Here is a 12008-nt window from a genome sequence, read left to right as displayed (position 1 = left end):
CTCAGAGGGGCTGCCCTGGGCACGGCCAGCCCTGCGAGGGGCAGGAGCATCCCAGCCCCATTCCACCCCAAATCCTGGCCCCATTCCCATGCTATTCCAATCCCCAGTCCCAATCCCATTCTGTCCCCATACCCATTCCATCCCCATCTCAATCCCCATTCCCAATCCCATCTCAATCCCATTCCCAATCCCATATCCCATCCCAATTCCATCCCCAGTCCCATTCCACCCCAAATCCCAGCCCCATTCCCATGCTATTCCAATCCTCAGTCCCAATCCCATCCCCATTCCATCCCCATCTCAATCCCATTCCCAATCCCATCCCAATTCCATCCTCATTCCAATTCCATCCCCAATCCCATTCCATTCCATCCCATTCCCCATCCCATCCTCATTCCAACTCCCATCCCCACTCCCAATCCCAAATCCCACCCCCATTCCCATGCTATTCCAATCCCCAGTCCCATCCCCAATCCCAATCCCATTCCCAATTCCATCCTCATTCCAATTCCATCCCCAATCCCATTCCATTCCATGCCATTCCCATTCTCCATCCCCATCTCAATCCCCATCCCAATCCCATCTCCAATCCCAATTCTATCCTCATTCCAATTCCATCCCCATCCCCAATCCCATTCCATCCCATCCCCATCCCCAATCCCATCCCCATTCCCATCCCCATCCCCATCCCCAATCCCATCCCCATTCCCATCCCAATCCCATTCCCATCCTCATTCCAAATCCCATCCCAATTCCATCCTCAATCCAACTCCATCCTCATCCCAATCCCCAGTCCCAGACTGGCCTCACCTGCAGCCCCCATCCCCTCTCCTTAGGCACAAATTTGGGGTGGGGGACCCCAGCTTTGTCCCAGCCCCCTCCCTCCCTCCCCGGGTGTTTTTCCAAAAACCACAGGAATTGTTGGGAGCAGGAGCCCGGGGTGACACCGTCACTGCTGCTGCTGCTTCCATGGCAACCCGCCTTTCTTTCTGGGAGCTGCTCCATCAGAATTAAGAAGTAATTAATAAAAATCCTCCCCTGCACGTGGGCCCTGCCCCGCTGCTGCCCCCGCGCCCCCGGGGCACGTGCAGGAGCAAAGGATGGGAAAAAAGGGAATTTTCCTGGTTTGCTCTGGTCACAGGGACAGGCAGGGCCCACCTGGGGATGCTCCAGGAGAGGCTGAGCAGGGAATGAGCCTGGGCTCGTTCCCATTCCTCAGGAGCAAAGGATGGGAAAAAAGGGAATTTTCCTGGTTTGCTCTGGTCACAGGGACAGGCAGGGCCCACCTGGGGATGCTCCAGGAGAGGCTGAGCAGGGAATGAGCCTGGGCTCATCCCCATTCCTAATCCCATCCCCATCCCCATCCCCAATCCCATTCCTATTCCCATCCCAATCCCCAATTCCATTCCCATTGATCCCCACCCCCTTCCTCTTCCTAATCCCAATCCCATCCCCAATCCCATCCCAATCCCATTGATCCCCATTCCCGTCCCCATCCCAAATCCCATTCCTGTTCCCATCTCCATTCCCACTGATCCCCAATCCTATTCCTATTCCCATCCTTATCCCCAATTCCATTCCCATTGATCCCTATCTCCATTCCTGTTTCCAATCCCAATCCTATTCCCATTCCCATCCCCATTGATCCCCACCCCCATTCCTCTTCCTAATCCCAATCCCATCCCAATCCCATTGATCCCCAATCCCGTCCCCATCTCAAATCCCATCCCCATTCCCATTGATCCCCAATCCCATTCCTATTCCCATTCCCATCCCTATCCCCAATTCCATTCCCATTGATCCCCATTCCCAATTTCATTCCCACTGATCCCCAACCCCATTCCTGTTCCCAATCCCAATCCCATTCCCATCTCCATTCCAACCTTTCCTGCTCATTCCTGAGCCCTCGCACCCCCCCGGGCAGAGTGAGGTGCCCCTGCCTGGCTCAGGGAATCCCAGAGCGCTGGAATTCCTGCTGGAATTCCTGATTAATGCCCCTGCATTAACCCGGGCTGTTCCGGCTGCCCCTCCTCCGCCCGGCTCCGTGGGACCCCAGCAGGATCCCGGAGCAGGAATTGTGCCCTCAGCTGCCCTCAGCCAGGATTCCTCCCAGGTGACCGTCCCCACTCAAACACCGACTCTGCAGCAAACACTCATTAGGGAGCATTTGCTGCCTCTAGTAATTAAGGCTCTCATTAATGCACTGGCTGCACTCGCAGGATGGATGGTGCTGGCATTTCGGGGAGGAACAAATGAACCCATGGAGGAAATCCAGGGGGGTGTGCCCAGCACAAACCCGGCACAAACCCGAGCTCAAACCCGGCACAAACCCGGGCTCAAACCCGGCACAAACCCGAGCTCAAACCCGAGCTCAAACCCGGCACAAACCCGGCACAAACCCGGACACAACCCGAGCTGAAACCCGGGCTCAAACCCAGCACAAACCCGAGCTCAAACCCGGCACAAACCCGAGCTCAAACCCAGCACAAACCCGAGCTCAAACCCGGGCTCAAACCCGGGCTCAAACCAGGCACAAACCCGAGCTCAAACCCGGGCTCAAACCAGGCACAAACCCGATTTATATTGGATATTGGAACCCAAATCCAGCTGCTCTTCCTTCTGCTTCACTGCTGCGAAAGGAAATCCTTACCTGGAATAACAAACCCAACTTCTCCTTTGTGCTTCTACACGAGGGCAGTTAAAAAAGCAAAAAAAAAAAAAAAATTAAAATGATTTCTTTTTATCTGCAAGAAAATGTTTATTCTTTGTAAACCCCACAGAAAAAAGAGGGTGCAGCCAAGAGCAAGTGGGGAACAAAAAGGGCGCCCGAGGGGGCAGCAAAGGGGGAAGCTCACCACAAAAATGACAAAAATTCCATTTTGCACAGGATGGAACCGTGGGGAGCTCGGGGAGCCCCCGGTGCCAGGCCAGAGGGGGCTCCGGAATGCACCGCAGCATGCAGCCGGGGCTGCAGCTGAGCCCGCGGTGGACGGAGGAATTGGGGTTTTTCTGCCGACCTCAGAGTCCTGCTCCTTCCTTGCTGCTGCTCCGTGAGGCACCGTGCCAATTAACACCATCGTTAAAAAAATGAATTATTTTCTTTTCAGACCCTCCAGAGCGCATGGTTTGTCTGTGGAATCCTAAAGCTGGCCTGGAGTTTTTCTTGGTTTCCCCCCTCCCTCACTCTGCCCCAGGGCAGAAGGTGCCAGTGCCAAACCCTTTTTCTCTGGATAGAAACACATTTGTCATTCTGTGCAATTCCAGTGTTTCCTTGAAAACTCCTCAATAAAAAGCCCAAACTCCCTGTGGGGAGCAGAACCGCTGGAGACAGAAGGGGAGATCAAGTGTCAATGACAGCTGAATAAAATAAAATAAAATAAAATATATAAAATATAGAAAATAAATAAAATAAAATAATTTAAAAAATAAAATAAAAAATAAAAATAAAATAAAATAAAATAATATAAAATAAAATAAAAAATTTTAAAAATAAAATAAAAAACAATAAAATAAAAAAATAAAATAAATAAAATAAAATAAATAAAATAAGTCAAATTAAAAAAAAATTAAAATAAAAAATAAAATCCCCCAGAACTGCAGCTTTCATTAGGCAGCTTTCCAGTGTGTGGTGTACAGAACATTGCACAGCTCCACCCTCCCTCTCCTGGAGGATGAACCTCCAGCCAGGACAGAACAGTTTGGAGCCAAAGAAACTGAGCTGGAGCCTGGCTCCTGAGCAAGGAGCCTGCAGCAGGCTCTGCAATCAGTGAAAGGGGCAAAAAAAAAAATAAAATTAGTTTAAACCATCAAGTTTCCTCTTGAAATGTCTTTTCCCCAAGGCACTGTGAACAAGACTGTTTAGCAATTCTCCATGAGTGAAAAAACCACCAGTGGGGATAGAAATATTTCACACAACAACCACCAGCACATCATCAGCTATTCTTTATTCCTTGCCTTCAACAACGCCCCTGGAATTTGTTTGGTCCTTTGAGGGGGGAAAATCAAATTATCTTCTGCAACATCCACGTGTTTGCATTTCATACATCGATAAATCAAAGCTTTGTTGGGTTGTTTAACCTTTTCACTGGGAAAACTGAAGGGTTTTTCCTCACTGGATCAATCTGCAAATCCAATTTGATCATTAAATTAAAAAAAACCCAAAAAACTGAGGAGAAAGGGTTCCAAACCAAGCAAAGCCCTGTGGTTTTTGGTTGTTTTTTTTTTCAAGAGGAAACCATGCAAGAGTACATAAAAAGGCAAAATTGGCTACTTGAAAACCAAGAATCGTTTTTAATGCGTTGGCCGAGGAAAACAAATCGCGAAGTTCCGTGAGGTTCCCTAAAAATGTACAAGAAAAAACTGCTGGGCAGCTCCAAGCAACGCTCCTCCCTCCTGCTGAAGTGACCACAAACACAGCCCCACACGGAACGATTCCATCCCGGCTGCCAGAGACCCCCGGGGGGCACGGAGAGCCCCTCACTTCTTCAGGGGCTGGTACACGGAGGCGTTGGGGTCCAGCCCGGAGGGGCTGGGCTCCACGAATTTGGAGGAGTAATGTGGGGCCACGGGGCTCAGGGTGCTGGTGGCTGCCGTGTAGCTGATGCTGGGCATCACCGCCATCACCTCGGCGATCTTCTGCTTCAGCTCCTTGATCTCCTGGTCCTTCTGCAGGATCTGCCCTGCAAAGAGCCACGCGCGGCGTCAGCGGCGGCTCGGGGCCGGCTGGAGCCCTGCAGGGCCCTGTGCAGCTCAGAGCCCTGCAGGCAGCCCTGTGCAGCTCCTGTGCAGCTCAGAGCCCTGCAGGCAGCCCTGTGCAGCCCTGTGGAGCCCAGAGCCCTGCAGGCAGCCCTGTGCAGCTCAGAGCCCTGCAGGCAGCCCTGTGCAGCTCCTGTGCAGCTCCTGTGCAGCTCAGAGCCCTGCAGGCAGCCCTGTGCAGCTCAGAGCCCTGCAGGCAGCCCTGCAGGCAGCCCTGTGCAGCTCCTGTGCAGCTCAGGGCCCTGCAGGCAGCCCTGTGCAGCTCAGAGCCCTGCAGGCAGCCCTGTGCAGCTCCTGTGCAGCTCAGGGCCCTGCAGCCACCCCTGTGCAGCCCTGCAGGGCCCAGCCTGATGAGCTCCAACTCCCACAGAACAAATCTCAACGCTCCCATGATGATTCTGCATGGTTTGGGCTCACAGCTGCACCACCCCCAAAGATTAATGCTATTTAATCCCATTTTCCTGCCTTTTCCCATTCCCCTTCAGTCATAGAAACTTTTAATTTTCCAAACTGTCCCACTCCCCTCACTTCTCTCTGAGCTTTCACACCACCACCACAGCAATTCCTGCAGGCAGGTGCTGAACAAACCCACTCCTGAAACAAAAAACCAATTTCTCCCTCTAATTAAACATTCCTGCAATCAACCAGCCTTCTGCAGGGGAATGAAGTTGGTGTTAAATGCAGTTTTTGAGTGCTGCTCCATGGTTTGCACAGCTGCACAAAGCCTGGCCTGGGTTTTAGGTTGGTTTTCTGCTCCCTCTGGTGGCAGTGCCCACACTCCCCTCACCTGCTCAGGGTTAAAACAGGTTGGGTTCTCCTCAAATTTGGGTTTTATTTACTTGAGGAGTAATAAAACATTATTATAATAAAAGAAATATTTATTTAGGAGTAATAAAACATTATTATAATAAAATATTATCAGGATGACGGGAGAGCAGCTTAATAACAGATTTAATTTAATTAATTTATATCTTTTAAAGAGACAGCTCTTTAAAAGATCTCCAGCTCCTTGTAATGGTTTATAAAATGCAGAAAATAATCAGGAATTCATTGAAACACCTATTTTAATGCTCAGTATCAGCCTGATGGGGTGGGCAGCTGAGCTCAGCTGGTTCCAGCTGCATTGCCAAAGACAGAAATGCCCAATTCCCTCCCAGGGAACCCCAAAGCTCAGACCCCCAGGCCGTGTGCAGGGCAGCCCCGTACCTTGGGCGATCTCCAGCTGCCTCTTGGCATCCCCCAGGGCAGAGAAGAGGTCCAGCTTGATCCTGGTCTCTGCGCTCAGGCTGTTCTCCAGGTGCTGCGTCTTGTCCTGCATGGCCGAGAGCGCCGACATCAGCACCTCGGTGTCCTTCTCGTTCTCCTTGTACTTCCGCAGCTCCTGCGGGGACACGGGGCTCAGGGTGCTGGGAGGGGCAGTCTGGGGGGCAGGGATGGCAGCCCGGGGGGCAAGGATGGGACCCTGGGGGGCAGGGATGGCAGCCTGGGAGCAAGGATTTTCCCCCAGGCCGTGTGCAGGGCAGCCCCCGTACCTTGGGCGATCTCCAGCTGCCTCTTGGCATCCCCCAGGGCAGAGAAGAGGTCCAGCTTGATCCTGGTCTCTGCGCTCAGGCTGTTCTCCAGGTGCTGCGTCTTGTCCTGCATGGCCGAGAGCGCCGACATCAGCACCTCGGTGTCCTTCTCGTTCTCCTTGTACTTCCGCAGCTCCTGCAGGGACACGGGGCTCAGGGCATGGGGAGGGGCAGGTGGGGCAGGGCTGGCAGCCTGGGGGGCAGGGATGGCAGCCCGGGGGCAGGGATGGCAGCCCGGGGGCAGGGATGGCACCCTGGGGGCAGGGATGGCACCCCAGGGGGAAAAAATGGCATCCTGGGGGGGAAAAATTTCATCCTAAGAGCAAAAAATGTCATCCTAAGAACAAAAAATGGCAGCCTGGGGCACGGCTGGCATCCTGGGGGAAGGGTTGGCAGCCTGGGGGGCAGGGATGGCAGCCTGGGGGGCAAAAATGTGATTCTGGGGGGAAAAAATGGCACCCCGGGGGGAAAAAATGGCAGCCTAAGAACAAAAAATGTCATCCTAAGGACAAAAAATGTCATCCTGGTGGGCAAAAACGGCACCCCGGGGAAAAAAATGTCATCTGAAGGGCAAAAATGTCATCCTGGGGGGCAAAAATGTCATCCTAAGAGCAAAAAATGTCATCCTGGGGGGCAAAAAATGGCATCCTAAGGACAAAAATGTTATCCTGGAGGGCAAAAATTGTCACCTTGGGGCCAAAAATGTGACCCTGGGGACAAAAATGCCACCCTGGAGGCAAAATGCACCCTGCCATCCTAGGGGCAAAAATGTTATCCTAGAGGCAAAAATGTTATCTGGGAGGGCAAAAGTGTCATCTGGGGGGCAAAAAATGTTATCCTGAGGGGCAAAAATGCTACCCTAAGGGCTAAAATTGCCAGCCTGGGGGGCAAAAAATGCCAGCCTGGGGGGCTTCACAGAGCAGACAGACCCAGGAGTCTCCCCCCTTCCCCACACTGGGCCTGGCATTAATTAAAATGCAGGTTAATGAAGGTTCCCTGCAGTGATTAAAGCTGTGATTAAAGCTCATTTGCTCTGGGCCTCAGCCCCCACCCAAAAAGCCCCAAATCCCTTCCCAAGAGGCAGAGAGGGTGTGGAACACTTCCCTCAGGAAAGGCTGGAACTGCTCATGTTGGAAAAGGCCTCTGGGAGCACCAAATTAATTAAAATTAATTAAAATTAATCCCCCAGTGGCACTTCTGTGGTTTGGGCACTGCCAGGGATGTGGAATTCCATCCCTGGGCAGCCCCTGCACAGCAACATGGCAAAAACTTCCCTAAAAACCCAACCCCAAAGGCTGCTGGAAGGGATTGTTTGTATCTCACATCAAATCAAACCTCACTGGGTCAGGGCCAGAAATTCAGGGGAGAGAAAAAACAGGGAGAAATTATCCTGGCAAGCTGTGGCTGGGGGAAAAAAATACAAAAATACAAAAATATTCTACACCTTCAGATGGAGGGACAGGGAAAATATGAATGCCTGCAACAAGAAGCTTCTCTACCAGTTTGAAGGTGCTCATAAAATGAAAAAAAGCTTCATTAGAGCTGGGTTTAATGAGCTGAAAGCCATGCTCAAACACTCCAGGGATAAGCCACACTTGTTGTCAAGGGTTTGGTAAATCCAGGGACAAGAAGGCTGCACCTGTGATTGGAAACAAGTCCACAGCAGCAGCAGGTGGGCTTTGAAGAGGCATTAAAAATCCATTTTCATGCAGATTGGCAGTCTGAGCACATCTTTAGGACAGGAGGAAGGGCACACATTTGAGCTCTTTAGCTGTGACAAACCCAACCCTGTTTGCTGCACATCTGCCATGAAGGATTTGCAATATTCAGGCACTTCCACCAAAAAAAATAAAAATAAAAATAGCCTGGCCAGTGCTCCAGAGTGCCCTGAACCAGCAAGCTTCAGTGAAATTTATAATTCTGTACAATGACAGTGGCCACAGGCTCCTGGCAGGAGGAGAAAAATGCTGTTGAGGGGATTCAACCCTCAGCCAGTGGGTTTGGGGGAAAAATTCCCATTTCACCAAGAGAATGGTGTGGGATGGAACCTCTGGCCCTGCTGGAACCATGGAAGGGTCTGGAAGGAGCTCTGGCACTGCTGGAACCATGGAAGGGACTCGAAAGACCCTGCTGGAACCATGGAAAGTTCTGGAAAGAGTCCCCAGCCCTGCTGGAACCATGGAAAGTTCTGGAAGGAGCTCTGGCCCTGCTGGAACCATGGAAGGGTCTGGAAGGAGCCTCCTGGAACCATGGAAGGGTCTGGAAGAAGCTCTGGCCCTGCTGGAACCATGGAAAGTTCTGGAAGGAGCTCTGGCCCTGCTGGAACCATGGAAGGCTCTGGAAGGAGCTCTGGCCTCCCCCTGCCCAGGCGGGGCAGGAGCCGCAGGAGCTGCAGGAGCTGCAGGCCCTGGGCACTGCTGTGCTGCAGATGCAGGGACCTGGGCAATCTGGGAGCTGTGCCTGGCTGCTGCCCCAAGCCCCGGGGCTGTGCCATTACCTGCACTTTGATTTCCAGCTCTCGGATCTGATCCTCCTTCACTTTGATGTCCAGGCTGAGCTTCTTGCACTCGCTCTCCAGGTCGCGGATGCGGCCGCGCAGGCTCTCGGTGCACTCACCTCTGCAGGGACAGAGCCCGGGTGAGCCAGCAGCACTGCCACCCAGCAATGAGGCACAGCCAGCCTGCCCCTCCTCACTGCCCAAAACTGAAATTCAGAATGAGGCACAGCCAGCCTGCCCCTCCTCACTGCCCACAGCACCCAAAACTGAAATTCAGAATGAGGCACAGCCAGCCTGCCCCTCCTCACTGCCCACAACTGAAATTCAGAATGAGGCACAGCCAGCCTGCCCCTCCTCACTGCCCACAACTGAAATTCGGAATGAGGCACAGCCAGCCTGCCCCTCCTCACTGCTCACAGCACCCAAAACTGAAATTCAGAATGAGACATGGAAAAGAAGCAGCCAGCTTTGGTCTGCTCAGCAAAGCTGTTCCCCTCACGGCAATGCAGAGCTGCTGAGGGTCACACCTCAGGTGGGGGAGATTGGGAATTTTGGAGAAAATTCATCAGAATTCCTTTCTGTGAGAGCACAAAAGAGGAATCATTTGACAGAGACATTTGAGCCCTGCAGGCTGAAGTGCCCCCAGCTCGTGGGACTGCTGGGCACTGGGAGCACTGCCCCAGCAGGAACATTCCAGAATGATGGCCAATGCCACTGCTCAGACCCTGCATTCCCACGTGAAAGGAGATGCTCCTCTGAGCAGGACACGACATCTCTGAGAGCACAATGCAGGAAGAGCAGTAATTTAGATTAAATGTCATGTCTTCCCTGCAGCTGAGCCTACATCTCCCAGTCCTGCCTTGTTTTAACACAAACCAGCCTCTCAACACAAATAAAGCTATTTTTTCTTAAATAAAAGTGTTTTTTTTAAAATAAAAGATCAAACACAGGCTCTTCCTTCCCACCCCAAAGGCTCCCAAGGGCAGAGCACCTGGTAGCAGCAGCAAAGGCCACAGCTCGTGCAGCAGTTGCTTCTTCCAACTTCTTCCTCTTCTTTTCTTCCATTAATTGTTTTTCTACAAAGGTTCGTGCCTCCTGCTCTGCCTTTAGCTTCTTCTCCAGCTGGCTGATCATTTGTTTGTCTTTTTGTTTCATCTGTACAGCGTTGTGCAATCTGCAGGGGGACAGGAGTGAGCTTAAAACCTGCCTGGGTTTGCCTCCCATGTTAGGACTATTATTATTATTTCTATTCACTACTATATATTAAATTATATAATTCTATTAATAATTATTAATATTGTTATTAATATTAATAATTATTGTAGTATTATTATTTTATTTACCATGAAAATCCCCCTTTGCAGCCCCCAGGACAACGTCACATACTTGTTCTAAATGACAATACAGCTGGCTTTGGCATTTACAAGTTATTATTGATCACAAAGACTTTAATATGGCACAGTTTGTAATCCCTTTTAATTGCTTTTTAATCACCTGAAGTTTTCTTTATACCCTTTTGAAGTTTTGAGGCTGCTTTGCCTTCCTCCCAATCCCAACCCACAGCAAAAATGAGTGAACAACTCCAGAGGGTGCAGGGGCATTTGGCCAACACTGACCCCACCACAACTGGGGCAGAGAAATCTCCAACTGGTGAACCAAACCCATCACACTAAGTTGGGGTTTCTGCCTGCTTTGACCTGAACCCACCACAGTTATAGATATAATAAATATATTTACTCCTTATTAAGCTTTATTTAACATGAAGAGTGAGCCCTGTTTCTGTCCCAGGCTGCAGGATGTGGCTGGGGGTATTCTCCCCATCTGTCAGAGCTGGGCAGCTCTCTCCTGTTCATTGGGCAGTTTTCTCTATCCCTTCCACACCCAATCCTCCCTCCAGGAGATATCTTCTGTTAACAGGTCATTAATTATTAATTATCTTCTGCTCATGGCCACGGAGTGTCCCTGCCTGGCTGATAAAATTCCATCATCCCACTGGGAGCTGCTCTGCCCAGGGGAGGAGCCAAGCATTCCTCCCTGGATAGAATCTGAGATTTCAAACATTCCTCCCTGGATACAATCTGGGATTTCAAACATTCCTCCCTGGACACAATCTGGGATTTCAAACATTCCTCCCTGGACAGAATCTGAGATTTCAAACATTCCTCCCTGGACACAATCTGGGATTTCAAGCATTCCTCCCTGGACACAATCTGAGATTTCAAGCATTCCTCCCTGGATACAATCTGGGATTTCAAACATTCCTACCTGGATACAATCTGGGATTTTGGGACACCAGAGCAGCCCCTTCCCACTGCATTTCCCTCTGCCCTGCCTTCCCAGAGGAGCAGCTTTCTCTCCCCTGCCCTGCATTCCCAGAGGAGCAGCTTTCTTCTCCCTTGCATTCCCAGAGGGAGAGCCACCCCGGGATGGCACAGCTGCCACCACCCTGAGGTGGCACTCCATCCTCATTTTCATCCCCAACACCGACCTGTCCATCTCGGCCTGAGAGCCCCCTGCATCTCCACATTTCAACAACCCAGCGGGGCCAGGGGGTCCCACATCCAGGCCAGGGGAGGCTCCTGCCCCCCCGGCAGCCCCCCCAGGGCGGTGCCCACGTACTTGTTCTGCAGCAGCTCGTTCTCCTGGCGCAGCTGGCCCGTCTCGGCGCGCGCGCCGCGCTCGGCGGAGCTCAGCGAGCTCACCTGGCTGCGCAGCTCCTGCTCCACCTGCAGCCGTACCTTTCTGGATGCCTCCATCTGCCGCACAGGAGAAGTCCCCCGTGGCCAGCAGGAAGCACGTGGAGGATTTCTTGTTCTTGTCCCGGGTGCTGGAGCGCCGCATCGGCCGCTTCTCCTCGTCCGCCGGGGACAGCGGCTGCTCCTCGTCCGACAGCACCACGTTGGCCTCGCCGTTCTGCTTGGAGTCTGCAGGGAGGGGCAGAGACCCATCAGCAGCTGACAAACCGCAGCACAAAGTGCTCAGGGTGGCCAGGAGGGGCTGGTGCTTCCACCAAGGAGGCACAAGAGCAGGCTGCAGGTGGCACAGAGCAACACCAAGCAGTTCAGGTGCTGATCCCAGCCTGGACGCGCTCATTTAGAGCAGCCAGGGGAGCAGGACAAACACAGATATGATTCCAAGCAGCTCTAGTCCTGCTGAGGGTTATAAAACCTGCATGAACCCAAAGC

The 12008-nt window shown here is 51.9% G+C and overlaps 1 protein-coding gene across 7 annotated transcripts in view; it reads right to left on the bottom strand.

The window, feature by feature from the left end:
* Positions 1 to 3925: 3925 nt before the first annotated feature.
* MACO1 (macoilin 1) overlaps positions 3926 to 12008 on the bottom strand; it is a 31540-nt gene continuing 23457 nt past the window's right edge. For 2 of the 7 annotated variants that reach the window (XM_039733694.1, XM_039733689.1), the window contains exons 9-11: positions 8824 to 8944; positions 5962 to 6136; positions 3926 to 4679 (exon numbers count right to left, since the gene is read on the bottom strand). In XM_039733694.1, the coding sequence (XP_039589628.1) occupies positions 4477 to 4679; positions 5962 to 6136; positions 8824 to 8944 (499 nt within the window). In that variant the 3' untranslated portion in view covers positions 3926 to 4476. Of the gene's footprint in view, positions 4680 to 5017; positions 6137 to 6287; positions 6463 to 8823; positions 8945 to 9814; positions 9998 to 11442; positions 11550 to 12008 lie in introns of those variants that run through there. The other 5 variants (XM_039733693.1, XM_039733695.1, XM_039733691.1 and 2 more) reach the window with 4 other exon arrangements.

Source organism: Passer montanus, unplaced genomic scaffold (assembly GCF_014805655.1).
Source record: "Passer montanus isolate IOZ18808 unplaced genomic scaffold, ASM1480565v1 scaffold89, whole genome shotgun sequence".
NCBI classification, from domain to species: Eukaryota; Metazoa; Chordata; class Aves; order Passeriformes; family Passeridae; genus Passer; species Passer montanus.
Note: the sequence above shows the minus strand (reverse complement) of the source record. Positions and strands in the feature narration are given on the sequence as shown.